The 17,687-nt window shown below is 31.5% G+C and overlaps 1 protein-coding gene across 2 annotated transcripts in view; it reads left to right on the plus strand.

Moving 5' to 3' along the window:
• The window catches only part of LOC125057715, a 113,271-nt gene extending 96,357 nt beyond the window's left edge, over window positions 1–16,914 (plus strand). For both annotated transcript variants that reach the window (XM_047661549.1, XM_047661548.1), the window contains exons 3-6: window positions 2,644–2,779; window positions 12,599–12,732; window positions 13,569–13,770; window positions 15,085–16,914. In XM_047661549.1, the coding sequence (XP_047517505.1) occupies window positions 2,644–2,779; window positions 12,599–12,732; window positions 13,569–13,770; window positions 15,085–15,245 (633 nt within the window). In that variant the 3' untranslated portion in view covers window positions 15,246–16,914. The remainder of the gene's footprint in view (window positions 1–2,643; window positions 2,780–12,598; window positions 12,733–13,568; window positions 13,771–15,084) is intronic.
• The last annotated feature ends 773 nt before the right edge of the window (window positions 16,915–17,687 follow it).

The raw sequence follows: 17,687 nt of genomic DNA on the forward strand, positions 1-17,687 counted from the left end.
TACTACAAAGGTTTTAGCGTTAGATTTCTGCATGTATTTGATAATTTTTCTTCACACAATGGTCCCACATAATGATGCATTGGATGCAAAAACACAACTCTGGTCGAGAATCGTATGCTTCATTACTAAACTAATACTGCTTTTAATTTATACCTTTAGGGACTAAAACCTTGACTTTAGTACAACATTCATAAATGTAACCAAATTAGAATATAAAAGCTGCATTCACATTAATTAGAAACACATTTAATCTCTTCATTAATTACGCTATTTAATGTTTTCTCATGTATTTTTAAAGCGTTATTTACTCATTTTAAATTGTTGAGCGATGCGACGGTATTCTACGTTAAACATGAAAAAAATTAATTACGTAAACGACAATTTTGTAGCCATAATAATTTATATTATGTCAACTCCGGTGAAATAAATCCAGATAATATAACTTTTCTACAGTTGTGATACTTTTTGACATCCAACACCATTTTGTCTTCAGTCACCGTGACCACGCACGCTGTAAGGCACGCGAAACGTCGGGAAAATTTTAAAATTATGTAAAATAATTATAAGTTTAAAATAATACATAGCATCAATTCGTTAAAAAAGTGTTTTCTTTATATTATGTTTCTAAAATTGAAATTTTTCTTCGATAACGCACTCGTGTGGGTTTGGGGTCATGAAAGGTTTGTGCTCCTTGTGTGGTTGGACGGGTCAACAGCATCTCTAGTCTGACACTCGTAAACACGCGACATGCTACTTGATGTGTTATACTCGTAATATCCGTGACCAATCACAATAAAAAACAACGATTGTCTTTTATTTCACGTTTTCCCAAGGTGTGCATTTCTCCTATTTCCTCTTTGTACTTTAAAAACTGCTGTACTGAAGTGCGGTAACACTGCCTAATTACGTTTAACGTGCTATGATAATTGCATATACACAATTTAATTGAAAACATATTGGATTTGGTAACTTAATAGTGACTAGACAATTAATTTAGCTGTCATATTCCAATATACAAGTACCATGTATTTACAATAAAATAACTTATTATTGTACCAAGTTTAATTAATTTCAAAATTTCATACATATTCAATATCACTTTGAGTAATATGTGCACACAATGCTACATTAGCCATTTTATTTTTTTAGGGCAGGTGAAGAGCCTTCCCTATAAACTCGTTGAAAATAATATGTAGCTGGAGATCGAACCTATAACCTGCGACTACACCATGAGCGTAAGCCTGAACGATGCCTAATCTTCATTATATTTTAGTCTCTAGCGTAAGCATTAAGTATATTATGTCTACTAACTTATCAACTGCGTAGGCATACAAAAATAAGTTTTGAAAGTACATCTCATTGAATTTTCATAACATGAACCCCAAAGCGGAGTTCAAAGGCAAAAAGTACATTATTTTCCTTCAAAATATTCTCGGTCTTTTATTCTATATTCTTTTGCCACGGTTTGTATCAAATTTCTGATCAAAGTGTTTCAATACGAGAAGAAATTGACATTTCGGTTGCGACTCGAGTGTCGCGGAAATATTGGTCTAAAATGTATTATTGGCTCAAATATTGCTCAAAGCTAATGTTAGAGACATCATTAGGCTTACAGGAACACTCATGTATCTATATATATATAATGAAAATGGTCTTCGTTTGAGGCTCAATCACGCCTAAACCACTGATCGTATCGACATGAAACTACCACCATTCGATGCGATGAATTTTTCCTAGATGGTTTATGGCTATTTATTTATTAAATTCCAACGTTCCTTCATTTTTTTATTGCTGTTTTACTTTTATGAAAATTTATCCATACGGACTTCACCGCGGAAACATTCGGGGAGGCTTCCTAGAACCTCTAAACGTCAACTTCTGTTAAAAACTCGATTTTCGAAATATTTCAATTTTCTTAGCGGGAAGTTAAAAAGAAGAATAATAAAAATATGAAAAAAAATAAAATAATGAAACATAAAATTTATTTTAATTCGTCCAGCAAAGCGGGCGCGAAACGGCTAGTTGTAATATAAAGTGAAGCTACGAAAGATTTTTCTCGTAGCTTTAGCTTCCGTATCTCTTCTTATTTATAGTTTACCTAGCAATTGCATGTCAGGCATATAAGTATGCATTCAATTATTGAAAAGGGTTTTTTTTAAGAATTTAATTTCGTTTTACAGGAAGTATATACAGGGCGTCCCAAAGTTATGGGACATGAAGGGTGAATGATTAATTTTACGCTGTTCCTTTCTTTTAAAATACTATGTTACTTAAGAAGAGTTATTAGTTTAAGGCCATTCTTTCGATTGACATTATAAAAGTAGGGGTGTTTTTCTTTAAATTTAAGTCGGTTCGATTCCCAGACGAGGCAAGTAATTTTTAGAAAATCTTTGAATGAAGAATTACTAACTTTTAAAAATAACATAAAGTCTTCTTTCGGTAAAACACCCTATCTACGATATTTAAGGTACTTTCCCTTCATGTGCCATAACTTTGGGACGCCCTGTATAATAAATATAGATTATTTAATATTTCTGCATAATAATGTATTATTAAATAATATATTTATTATTTTATAATTATATACCATGGTATGGCCAATCTAATTTGCTTAACACTGATTTTTTATTCACAATATTTCAGATGAACCGCTCAAACGGCTCCCAAGTTCTTCTACGAAGAATGGATTTAGGTCTGGCTGGTAACTTCAGCTGTGAAGTGACAGCTGATTCGCCGTCCTTTGTAACGCAGATTGCCACGAAGTATATTGATGTAATTGGTAAGTATTGTCATCGTTTTTTTTTTTATGGCTCTGGCACGGTTTGTGCATTAGCCAGCGTCAAGTATAAGATTTTTTTTTATAATTCGTGCTTGCCTTAGAACTTCGACCGTGTCCTCCATGTACGGTTTAGGCACTCGCCCGGTACCGCACAACCCTCCCAAAGGCCGAGAACAAATTTTTAAATTAAATTAAAACTTTCCCTCGAACCGGGAATCGAACCCGTTACCCCTCATCTAGCTGCCACTTAATAAGACCGCTAGGCTATAGATAATATAATAAACATATCGCTTGCCCCGGGGAACAAAGTCGTAATAGCAAAATCATATATTGTTCAGGAAAAATGAAAGAAGGTAATGCGATTATTACTAGGATACTAATTACAATATCAAACGAAAGCTTATTCTTTCTATTCGACGATTTAAAATTGTTGTTATGTATTTAGTGTAAATAGTTAAAAAATAACTAAATGTAAATAACAGTAATTCGTCTAATTAGACTGAAGATCAAAAACGTTTACAATTGTTTCACTGTTTAAACATAATTACGGACAACATAGTTACCACACATAACGACGGCACATTTTGACGAAAGTTTAGAAATTAGAACGTAATAATCTATTACTATTCTTTTCGCGGAAATATTATGACCTTGGTAAACAGGGATCCATTATTACCACTCTTTATTCTTTGTTAAAATGAGCTTTAGCTTTTTATCGTTATTTGGTAGAATTACAATCTAAACTAAAACTATATTTATGGTTGTTGCGATCTATTTCAGTGGAAGTAAAATTAGGTATGCGAACATTATGCACTAAATAATTTCAAAAGAATAAAGACATCCTCGTATTTTTTATAGTAAAATGTTTTGTAAAAATTCTGAAAAATATTACAGTTATAGTACACCAGGAAATCAAAAATGACAAAACATTAAAACAGTCGTAGTAGTTTTTCTTCCCCAGGGCAAGCGATATATGAATCTTTTGCATAATCAAAACACGAAAATGTCTTTAATGACAGCATGCGAGTGTTTCCATCGCACAAAGATTAAGTAAAGAATATAATATATACGATGAGTTATGAAGAAAATGTTTATGAAAAATAAATTTATGGTGTAATATTTACTTTAATAGAACCGGTGAATTTATGGGTGAGTTATGTTTAAGGCACAGTACATGCGCGCCTCGACATTTTTAAAATTTATCAATCGGACTACATATTAGTAGTACGGCATGTTATCTTCCAAAGATGTGTATACTTTTGGGACGTTAAATATATTTATTTAAAAAAGGTTAACAAAATGAAAAACAAAAACTACCTACATACCCTTTAAGAAGCCAATACAGCATGCTTCGTACAAACAAATAATTAAAAAGTGAAAATATCTCATACAAAATAAGTGAGCAAAATGATAACGATTATTGCAAAATATTGGAAATCTTCTAAACTGTGGGTATAAGGGATCAATTGTAAATGTGAACTGTTAAATTCACTCGCAAACTATGGTGAGGCGGAACGCAGCGATTGATTGATGAGAAGACATCTATCTTCAACCAAAGCCGAGCTACGTGAAGTAGCTTTGACCCAAGATACAGAATCACGTTATAATTCTGATATTATCAAAAAATAGTCTGCATGCAATGGCATATACTAGATATATAACAAGGATCAAGATTTTGTAATATATTTAACTCTTGTAGTTGTAATACGTAAATTTTAATAGCAATAAACAATTTATTTACGTCAAAAACATTAACACAAAACAGGTAATAATAAAACGTCGAAAAGAAAAAGACATAGGCATCTTACGTCTAAGGTTCTTCCAGACAACCCGACAGAGATTGAATATTTTATACTACATTGAGCTGAAAAATGTGGTTATCATAATTGATACTCAGACGTTACCTTTTGTTATTATTACTGTTCAAATAATAGTTATTTTTTGTTTAAAAATAGTAAAGTTATTTTCGTGTTATTCACTTGGTTTTTATTGCTAACATTAAATTTTATTTAAAAATTTTAAGATTTGTAATATATACGAGCAATAATTTCCAAGCATTTTGATTTTCAAGTCAAACTTCGATACTTTAAGAGTGTTTTCAGTAAACAGTTTCATAGTTATCTAAGCAGTGAAATTCCCAAAGCTATTTTAGTGCCAAGTTTAGTTATTATTCTCGTATCTACAACTAATGTGAGTAAACATAGCAAGTGAAGCAAATACCGATTTCGACGTGTGTGTTTATTGAAAGTTATAGTACATGTCTAAATTCATCATTTCATTTTTATTATTTATTAATTAATAGATGGCGTTGTGCATGTGAAAGACGCAATAGCAAAATGATGCAATAGAATAATGTTTAGGATTAATTATTTTTGTTGCCCTTCCCGCAAAAGGCCCGTAGGAGGCCCCGAAATGTCCAAACAAATCAACGTACTAACGAAAATTAAAATGAGATTAGGGTAAAAAACCGCCTTCACCGGATAGGGAGTGACCGTGCGTTACGTAGTAAAGGACCTTTACTACGTACTTCGCTGACTTTTGTGAGCATCCGTCCTGCCCTTCAGGCGACTGACCACCCCGCGACGGCCCAAGCCCATACCCGAGTTCCGCAGGAGACGCCCTTGCGCTAGTCGCGGGAAAACGCCCATTTCGGCGAAGCAACGCTCGCCAAAACAACCTGAGCTGAGCTGTAAAGGCCCTTAATAGCGAGATTTAAAAAAATATTTTCGTTAAAGTAAATTTTCACAAAGTGTTGTTTATAGTAATTGTTGTCCTCTTATTTGATTAAGAATATAGTACTTTATAATATAATTTGTATATGGTGTGTACCGTTTCGTACATTAGGTAATTTTCGAGAATTCATTAAAAGTAATGTTCAATTTGTTTTTAATGAAATAGGAGGCAAACGGGTAGGAGGCTCACCTGATGTTAAGTGATACCGCCGCCCATGGACACTCACACTGCCAGAAGGCTCGCAAGTGCGTTGCTAGCCTTTCAAGAATTGGTACGCTTTTCTATTGAAGGACCCTTAGTCGAATTGGTTCGGAAATACTTCAGTGGGCAGCTGGTTCCACATAGTGGTGGTGCGAATAATAGTAATAATAATAAGTTTCTTATAATAGCTGTGTGACTAACTTTAGTCCTAAATTTCTTGTGTGTTTTCGTTTTGATAAAGAAGCTATCTAGAATATACCTAAGTAATTTCACCTTCATTACTAAGTTGGTTAAGCCCTAGGTTGAAGGTTCGATTTCCGGTAAGAATAATTGCTTCGGGTTGAAATCTACAGGCTGATTGGTAATCTGCTGATGCTCTATAGGAATGTGTAGTAGATATTTCTTTGTTTTATGGGACTTCATAATTTTCCTAATATCGTTTATTGAACATATTCATTTATTGACACACTTAAACACACATATAAAAAACTTCGTTACATAAACTAGAACCTCTATCGCTAACAAGCGATTTCTTCCTATTAACCCTAGTAAGGAAAAACAAAGAAATACCTATTGAGAAGTGGATAAACTATATTAATAAAAAATAAAATTACAAGTTACACAAGAGTTATTAAACTAAATTCTAAAAATATTAGAAAAGTTAAAGATAGTAAAGGTTACTGAATTAAAATTAATATATATATAAGTAGCTAATTACACGGTAGAAGAGAAATGCTCGAGATTCTCAAATTAATTTAAAGACTGAACTCGTCTGCTTTCAAGAGGTAAGGAGTTCCACAGCAGGATACTTTGCACAGTAAACGAGGAGTGATGGAATTCAGTTTTATGAGTAGGAATTAATACCTAGATTGTTACGGAAACGCATATCAAAATAAATTCTATAACTTAATACATTCAAATTAATACATAACATAAATATGAAAATTCTGCAACCAAATATCTAACAATGAAAGTAATGTAATTGTTTCAAATTAATTACGTTCCATTTTCAAAATTATTCGTTGAACAGTGTTTTTTTCATTTAGCTGCCAGTAATTGGTTTTAATGCTTCATAATTTTATATTATCGAAATTTGATTGCATTTAAATTTCAGTTGGCGTTATTGCGTGAATAAATGGGTGCCTTTCTTCTACGCGTAATTATTAAATATAATTAATATACTCTCACATGGATGGAATAATATTTTTAGGTGATAAACCGAGAATGTAAAGGGTACTACCCAGTCAATGACTGCCTAGAAGATAAAAACGCTTGGCAATAGTTCTAATTATATTCTTATAATTTGATTTGTTATCTTTGAAGTGTTGTGAATATGTGTGTAATGGTGAATGTGGTAAATCACAGATCAGATTTTTTTTTTACTTATGTAACTATCATGACGTTGTGGTTTATGACATTTTCCTTTGAAAAATTGTAATGTAGAGGAAGGGTAAAACTTGCTGAGTTTCTTGCCCGTACTTCTCAGAACAAGGCCTCTTGGTAGTTTTGCGAACGGATGGCGTAGTCTTGCTCTTTCGCGAATTTTGTAAACGTTTTTGACATTCATAAGCATGCCCGAAGACGCATCTAAATTTTATAAACGTATTTTGATTGATTGATTTGTCATTGGTTTTATCGTTGCTATCTCGACTACCATGCTTGCGACAGCGCTACACGGATACAGAAATGACTACATCAAAATAGCATACAAACATGTCATATCACTATCTATATTCGAAGTTCGAATACGAGCATCGATATCTGTATTTGTTTAAGCGATTTTTATTCTTCATAGACAACAAAAAATTATTTTGTGCCAATACAACAATTTTTGGTTCTAAAACATGAGTGAACATGTTAAGAGCCGTGAGTCGCTATTAGGTTATGACTGCATTAGGTATTCCTTTCCTTAAAAGACTCAGACAACATACATGATTTGCAATATTTAATATATTTAACTAATAACTAACTAATAAACTAATATTAGTTTGTTCAATTCCATTTTATATTTCATAGAACCTAATATTTCTGATATAGTTTCCAACGTAGCAATGTTGTAAATGCTACGTGCTACGAAGTAATTCTAAGAACGCTACGTGCTCGCGTTATCTTGTTATTATTGTATCCGCTTAAGAACCAAAACAAATTATTTTAAATTTACTTTGATAATACGTTTCCTCGTGGCAAATTTGGACTAGGTATATGGAGAGGCCGCTTGCTGTCCTGTTCAGGTTCTTTCAGTTGACAATTTTTAATATTTTGGAAAGAAATATAGTCTATGTTACTCAGGCATAATGTATCATCCTTGGGTATTTTGATTTGAACACCGAGGGCCCCTCTTATTGGTGTATGGTAGAGATGTTATGGATATGATATTTCGGATCTGGATACGGATATGGATATAGGAATAAAATTATATCGGTTTCGGTTACGGTTACGGATATATATTTATTTCGGATATCCGATTGTTTCGGTTACGGTTACGGAGCTCCATAACATCCCTAGTGTATGGCAGAGAGGTCTAAGAAACAGCCCCATACACAATTAATTAATTAGTAATTTATGCTACGACTATGATGATCCGTATGACGAAAAAAAATCCTATATATTTAGACCATATTAGCAGGTAGGTAGGTGATTCAATTTTAAACAGATTATTAATTGCCCTCGAATCAGATATATCAAATACATTGACCATAGAAGTTATGGAATGGTGCCCTTGACATAAAACGAGAAGTAAAGGTAGACAACATCGTAGATGGGAAGATATTAAGTGGCAGGAGCGACATGGATGAGGAAAGCAAGAGATAGATCTTTCTGGAGAACACTTGGGGAGGCCTATGCTGAAAAGCAAGACAATCAAGAAACCGGTGTCTAATAGGAAATAATGAGATAATATTTACAGTTACTTTAACTAAATTTCGTTCATAACTATGTAAAAATAAGATAAAATGTTCCTTACAAGATTGTCAATAAAGGCTATATTTGTTTATTTCATCAGATAAACATCTCTTAAAACTGCGACTACAAATTTTACTTTATTAGTTACCTAATTAAAACATTTTATCTAAACATAATTTTAAAGGTCACCGTATCTGCAGTAATTACCTTTATATTATTTGTTACTATGCGAAATCTTTTGAAGCTTTTCATGCAGTCTTAATCAATATGCATCAAAAATAAATAGGTCAAACTTCACTTGAGTTGACGTCACATTTTAATTTTTAATTCAGATAACCTTTGTCGCACTCTCAGAATACATTTGTATCAAAGTAGATTAAAACACGTTCATGGTAAGATCGAGGTCTAGTGTTGCCATAAACATTGTTACAAGTTGTAATTTTCATAAAATAAAAGATAAACGCAAAAACAATAAAAATAAAAATGCTTATTTAAAACTGGTGAATGAAGAACTAAGAAAGAGATACTATTTTCTGATCTAAGCATACAGACGCGGCCGCATCCTTTATAGTTTGTGGTTCATTACGGAAATTTGTCGATGGAGTTACCTTGAGCATCTTAGCGCAAACCTCACTATAGTAAGAATTGTTAAAGATAACTTTAAGCCTAGTATTATACGATTGTCGTCGTATGTTGGAATACTTTGTTTTAAAATTAGTGTTGTTTGATGATTTGCTATTTTAAAAGAATACTGAGAGTTTTTTACGCCGGCTATTTCTCTCTGCCTACACCCTCTGTCTTCTTTGCCGATGAGTAAGGATACCTACAGATTGAAATTTAATGACGTGGAAAAAGTGATACCTGTATCTTATGTTCCATAATAAAAATATTTTTTTTATTTTTTTTATTCTATGCCTATGAACAAAAATAACCAATAAAACAGACCCTGAACTCACAGACTTCACACATAGCTGTGGTAAAATCTCCTCACGAATTTTTAATTATAAAAAGAAGTATTTAGTACAGTATTGTTGTTAACAATATAACAATTTTATTCTAGTTTGTATGCCTTTATGGCATTATTATAATTAAAATAAACTTTTTTAATAAAATGTCCGTTCTCATACAAAACTCATAATGTCCTTACAAATCTTTGTCCGTGGGTCTCCTTCGTCGCATTGTTAAAAATAATATGTCCTTTTCTAATTTATGCTTTACAGAGAAATGTGTATCTTTTGTGGAGAAATTTCATTTGCTGAATATTTGCGAAAGCATAATAACATGCTTTATTTTGTCCTTTCATATCTTTCTATTATTTTTAATGTTTATTTACGCTTTCATTACGTTTACAATTGCCTATTTAACGTTTATGAAGTAATTATTTTATTCTTTTTAGTTTTTATTTTAAAAAGTATGCCAACAATAATTTTCATCGTCAATTATTGTTTGTTTTGCCTGATTTCAATTCGTATTTGATTTGAATATTTGTAAATATATACAAAGAAGTTGCGAAAGCTTCTTCTTCTTGTTCTTCTTCTTCTTCTTCCGTTTCAAAAACAAATATATTTTAATCCAACAAACTACTAAACATAAAAAACAATGTGTTATGATCAAGGGGCATCGCAAATACATACATATATACATATTATTAACTGATCAAACTTGGTAAAAACTGCAACGCTCCATTACAATTAAAACAAAACTATTATAACATTAACATGTTTAAGATGTTTCAATTAAACATTATTAACGTATTCACATTGCTAGTTATTTTTAAGAAATTAAAATGGTAACACTGAAAAAATAATATAATACGCGTACGTAGTTATATATAACTAACTTTTACAATAACATCTATAAATATTTCCTCCTACTAATAAAAAGCAATAATTAATGAATAAATATTATGAATTTTAATAAATTCTAAATTATTATTAATTTTTTGTCGTCCTAAAAGAAACTGACGATACAGCTACATTCGTGTATTCGTAATTCATTAATTTTAACGGAAGTAAAAAAAAATATGCTTCTAAATTCAAAATTATCTGAAACAAAAATGTGTCATTAAAAGTATAATTAAGTATAAGTACAATACGTATAGATACAAAACTAAATAATGATTTACAAGATAAAATATAATATTTGTAGTCTTATTACAATCTCTTTGACAGGCGATGTGCTTCCTGATAGAGTGAAGTACTGTCAATGGTGGATGAATCGTTGACGATATTTTAACCAATGTGTGTTTTTATATATTTATAATATTATTTATTTTTAATTTCTAAATCATTCAATTTTGTAAGCGTTGTTAGTTTTAGAGAATGTACCTATGCATTGATTTGTACGTGTTTTAACTATCGAAGGAATAAATTTAAAAAATTAAACTAATTATTTGTGTTAATTTTCGACAATTTTAATGACAATTAAATTCATTAAATTCCTAAAATCTCTCTTACTTTTTCCTTCCCTCTAAGTCTCGGAAATCTAAAGTTTTACATTAAAAAATGGCAATTGTAGCTACGATTTTCAAGTTTCAGTGCATAACGCATTCGATCATTTATTTACGTGAGTTTATTACGAAGAGTTAATGTAAAATATTTTTCTTAGATCACTCCTTAGGAGACAGTCTAAGATAATAGAAATTAACCATACAAAAAACTGTTATTTTTTAAAAAATATTTCCTACAGACGACATTTCAAAGAAATTTATATTAACTCTTCAGCACATATTTCATAAAATGTATAATATACAGGTCAAGGCCAATTTAAAAGCGGAATTGAAGGTGAAAATCGTAATTTATATTAAGGTAGGTCAAGACTCTTGTTACCCCCAAGTTACAGTACAAATCATTGCGTTTGAACTAAGACACTATCTTGATTACAGAATAGAGTTATAGTAATATTGTTAGCGTCGCTATCTCCAAATGAACTACGAACTTCCTAACTACCTTGTTACACAATGACTTACGGACAATTTGTGATGTTCGGATTTTAGATTTGTATTACAAGTCAATGACGTATTCCTATTCGATAGATACAAAAAATCATGTCAGTTGTAAATTACGCGCAACAGGCATTCCTATTATAAAACATTATTTCATAAACCGCAATTAACACAATTTTATAAGTAGCTTATATATACAGTCGGTTTTAGGGAAAAAATATACATTATTACAAAATAGAAAAGTCGGTAAATTTGTCGAATCACGGCTCTAAAAAAAAAAATTAACCTAACCCAATGATTCCTCGGAACTGAGATAATATCATTTAAATCATGAATGTAATATTATCAGCTTTATAAGATTTTAAGAGGTCCACAGCCATGCGCTTCCTATATATTACAAGTAATATATAGGAAGCGCGTGGCTGTGGTACTACAAGTAGTACCCACATACAAGTCGTAAAGAACGATAGAAAAAAATTTGGAGTTGTTTTAATGTGGAGCCGTGATTCGACTTGTGACTTTTCGGTAAATGTTTACCGAAAAGTCACAAGAAACAGTTACATTATTATCGTCATGATTTCACAATTATTTGGTGTTTTAAAGGGTTTGTTTGCGATGTCTTCATGAGGGATTGTCTTCTACTAGGACCTACAATGGATGAAACTTAAAAATAAGTTTTAAATCAGTACTAAATTCATATAAAAACTATCCCGCGAGATGTGGATATAGCGGGGAACTGACTGACTGAAAATATGTACCTACTATGCATTGCTTTAAAGAAAAATAATACTCTAATATACACTAAATAGTATTTAATAACAATTTTTTCCTGTACATATATGATATAACTTATAAGGAGAATATATCCAATGGGTAGATATATAGAACGTGTATTTGCAACGATAAAACCTTATGTCTAAACTGAAAATCTAAATCATTTGCATTCCTCAACTATCCAGATCGGTTAATTTTATACAAACGGATTTTTTTGAAGTCAATTATTAACTTAGCTAATTTTTTCAAAATATGTATAATTTCAGCGCTGCCAACTTCGATACCAGTTCTCAAAGCAGATAAGGACCGCTACCAACCTGGAGAAACTTTGCGAGCAAACTGTACCTCACCACCTGCTAGACCTTCTGCAAACCTTACTGTATATGTCAATGAGGAAGCGGTTAGTATAATTAAACTAATATTTACCATAAATTGTATTGTTAGAAAATAAATATACCTATTGAATAAGTGTAACCTACATATTAGATTAAATCTTTACTATGTTTCTTTCTACCTCCTATTAGTCGCCGGTGGCTATTCTCTATAAACTACTGGCTATATGTAGAAAATAAAGTACAAAAGGTCGGGTGCTGACAGTGTAGCTCTCATCGCCCAATGCGACAAAAATGTTCGAATCAGATCAGGTTATCGGGAAATCAGGTGCTGGACCACTTTCATCGAGTCAAGGCCAAGGGTTTAATCACCTCCAACTCTTACTGAGTGATAAGAATTGAGATTTGCAACCTCACTTAAGTCTTCTGGAAAAGTACCAACGCTTAGATGAAACAAAACCTTATTGTTAAAATATATCTGATTCATTTCATTCATCTGTGGTTTATTTATAAACACTTTAATAATACTAACTAACCGACGTGAGACTGATCGTAAATTAAATGTAAAATGATTCATGTGCACTTTTTATTATTATTAGTATAATTTGTTTTTTTTAATGTATCCTTTATTAGTTTAGTTTGTTTTTTTTTTGTTCCTGTTTAGTTTCTTTTTCTTTACAAGTATATGTAATACATGTATTTTGCACTTTTTGCCTACCTCATGTAATTTAATAAATTTTCTTTTTTTCTTTTCTCACAGTGGTTGCCTGGAAGAGATCGCTCGAAAGCGATAAGGCCGCCAGTTGCCTTTCCGTTACTTGTAATTTTGTTAAATTTTTTTTTATATAATTAAGCAACAAAGTGTTAATAAATAAATAATAAATAAATAAATAAACTTTTCCAGGTTCGAGCAACAGAAACGAGCCTTCATTCATCAGATGTCGGCCTTTTCACAACGAAAGTGAATATAGAGCAAAAGATCACCCCGGATTTGTTCCCTGGTGGTCGGCTTAGGCTGGCATGCTATGCTACTTTATACAACGTTTATAATAAGTCTGCCAAGCTGGACTTTCTAACACCGGAGACCGATCCGAGGCCAGAAAGAAGTAAGTTGACGGACATTTAATTGCTTTTGTTATACAAAATCTTTGTGTATTGTTATACTTTTGTAATAATAGCCTTTATCTTTGTACCGAATAAAAACAATATAATGTACCTATTCCTCAAATATTAGTCTTGAACAATGTTCAATTTCTGTACTTCAAACAAACTGTGACTACATTTCTTCTTGACTTTCAAATTTGATTTTATAGCACGAAACATAAAATATAGGAGAAATTTTAACATCTTATATATTTATAACATACAGCTTAGGGTAATATTGCGTGCAAAAAGGTATGGGATTTTGATATGCGGGAGTCGTGGGATTTCAGTTCGCAGCAGTGCTTAAATTTATTGTAATGTAGACTTCACTTATATCAGTATAGTTTGACAGATCTTGGTACTATAAAAAAATTAAAACAGGTATTTTATATTAATTATTTGCTCTAATTAAAAAGCTTAACAATTTTATAACGTAATATTAAAATAAATAAATCTTCCTTGAAAAATGATAAAAATTCACTATTCATAGTGTAAGCATTCGATCAAAGGTCTTTTATTAATCGTAATTTTATGTGTTGTACTATATATGCGACCCCATTTTCGTTGGGTCGAACTGCGAATTAAACCATTATTTTGGTAAACGTTGCTTTTGCTAGTTCGTCTAAGTCGACATAGATGGCGCTGAAATTAAATAAAAGTTCTGCAATTTGATGTGACAAAGCGACGATGTTATACTTAATGGCCGATTTACATTATCTTAGTGTTTAGGAGAGTGCTTTAGTACAACTTGAAAGGCAAGTTCTTTAGCGTAGCGTTTACTAAAGCAAGTAGCGTTTACATGTTTCGACTAAAGTACTATCCTAAAGCACTCTCCTAAACACTAAAGGCCGATTTACATTATCTTAGTGTTTAGATAATGTAAATCGGCCTTAAGCTAAACTAACTAACTAAACAGGGAGAATTTTATTAACATAAGGTTGTTTACTTTTCTTGTATTATTATGAACATAACCACATATTTTACTTTAGACAAATGCTACTTGAATCTTGAATTTCACAAAGGATTTTAAAATATTGTATTTTTGGAACTCTTCAATTAAATGAGGGAGACGCATTTCTATTTCGTTTTTTTAAGACAAGTTAGTGATCTTTATGTATGAACACTGTCGTGTCAACCGATAGGAAAAATTATAAATACTTACATGATAAGTTTTTTCATCGTATGATTAAAATAATATTAATTCATATGCATATCCTTAACTTTAGTTATTTCAATATTATAAATACATATTTATTAATAAATAATTTATGTTTCAGTAACGCTCAACGGTGGCGCATCGACGACGTTCTTAAATTGGTTTCTACTCATCTTGCTCTTTTTTCTTCCAATGGTAATGGCGGAGGACTACGATTTGTCATATTATGAGGACTTTGATGTTAATCAAGACGATGCCATGGTATCTTTACTTGGGATATAAATATATAACTTATTATTTACGATATTATCACTTTACGGATTTAATGCGATAAATTACCACAATTATTTTTTAAAAATCACCCGATTTTTTTCACACAATATAAGGTGAAATATGATGAACCTTTTTACATAAATTCAATTACATTGTGGCCCAAGAATCTTGGCCTCAATGAACTTAATTATCATTTCTGTCTGTGAAATACCACACACATATAAATAATACTGTATACTGTATAATGAGTTAATATATCGGTATAGAGTATGAATTTACAAATGACACCGACGGAATTCGAATGTAAGGTCTCAGTGTAAAAGATAATAGTATGCAAAAATAACATCAATTTAATTTGTGATAATTAAACGCAATATAGTGCAATCGCTTAAAGTTGATGTTTGGAAATTTTGTCAGAATGTACTATTAATTATATGATTTTTTTCAATTATTGTCTTCTATTATTAAAAATAAACACATTGTATCGTATCTATATTAATTGAACGTTTTAAATTAGTTGGCGTAGTATAATGGCTGGCAAAATATAGTATATATTAACGTGATCCGGCTGCAATATTGCTAAGATTTCTTGACAAACGAAATTGTATACATATTTCTGTTAAATGGGTCACGAAAATTGCATCTCTTCAATCATTTTTATTTAAGAGAAAAAATAAGTGATAAGCTTTCTGTTTTTGACACATGTCACCAATTTTTGGGTTTGAGAAGCAAATGCTAATAGAATTGTAAAAAAAGTAGTTTGACTCGATCTCTATGGCGTACATGGAACATCCTTCATTCCCCTAATTTCCCATTTGCGGAGGTTTCGGTTTCGAACAGTTGATTTTATATAAGACCGGGACAGTCCCGTGGGAAGAAAACCTGACGCGTCTGACGTAGGTATATGCCTAATTGATGTATTGACTTTTAACTATAAATATTGTGTACTGATCGCATATATCTTTAATTTAATTATTTAATTTACCTTTTCGTCAAAAAACTTTTCGTCCAATGAAATAATTGAATTTTGACCACGAACTAACTCGTACTTAAACTTGTCTTTAAGAGTAATATTCTGACTGGAGAGCGAAAACTACAAATAAATCAGCCGTATGCACACAGAGTCCTCTATTAAACTTTATTTAATGGTACATATCTAATGAAAATAAGTGAACAGTGCAACTCAAATAGGTATACAATAACACTTCCGTGTTTTCTCTTTATCTTTCTGAAAAACATGTAACGGCCGACTACGTCTCTACTAATAATGGGAGTCCAAAGGCTGCTGTAGTTTTCTTTTATGTATGTTGGCTACGTCCACAGGTCGCTCTCTATTATAAATAAAAAAGTTATAATTACCTTATGCACCGAGTTATTGGAAGACAAATATTACTAAACTGTCAAAGCCTGTATACTACGCCGTAATTTCTAAGTTTACGTTTAGAGATGACTGATTTTTACATTAATCAAAATATTGTTATTATTTTTATCCTGTGTAATGATTCTTAATTTAAAATGGTGTACATATTTTGTAAATACAGCGTATAAGTTAATAACAATTTAAGATTTGCCTTTTGCAGTAAGAATACATTGGTACTAAGGTACAGTAATTTTCGTAAATAATATAAATCTTAAAATGAGTCTACTATTAATGTCTGAAGGTCGAAAAGTTACCAGACTAAATTAAAAACGTTTTTAATAATTTACACAAAGGGCATATCTAATTGGAAAATCATACAAAATACTTGCTTCAAACTCGAAATAATTTTAAAATAATGTCGTAAAAATTGTTAAGCTCTTTAAATAAGGAATTTTATTATTTGATACGGTTATGTAGCATAGCTATCATTATATTTTTAATTTTCTTTTTGTTAAATAAATTTTTATAATACCTTTAAAGTCGACTTGATGTTTTAACTATAAGGGATGATGACGTAAAAAATTGAGCGATGTACATTGCGTGCGTGAAACCTTTAAAGAATTTATGGCATATACTTTTTTAGCATTACACAGAAGGGATTTTTGGTTGCAGGGCTATTCTGTAAAACTGATAACGATTTAAAATTATTCCCTTCTATTGACACTCAAAGGGCGGAAATTGATAACTTATTATATCTAATGAACCAAAATTCGTAATTCCATATACAACATACGAATATGTTGGTCTCGTGGCTTCAGCTCTCTCTCTCATCCCTGAGGTCGTAGGTTCGATCCCCGGCTGTGCACCAATGGACTTTCTTTCTATGTGCGCATTTAACATTCGCTCGAACGGTGAAGGAAAACATCGTGAGGGAACCGGCATGCCTTAGACCCAAAAAGTCGACGGCGTGCGTCAGGCACAGAGGGCTAATCACCTACTTGCCTATTAGATTTAAAAATGATCATGAAACAGATTCATAAATCTGAGGCCCAGACCTAAAAAAGTTGTAGCGCCATGATTTATTTATAGAG

This window comes from Pieris napi, chromosome 17, assembly GCF_905475465.1.
Source record: "Pieris napi chromosome 17, ilPieNapi1.2, whole genome shotgun sequence".
In the NCBI taxonomy this organism is placed as follows: Eukaryota; Metazoa; Arthropoda; class Insecta; order Lepidoptera; family Pieridae; genus Pieris; species Pieris napi.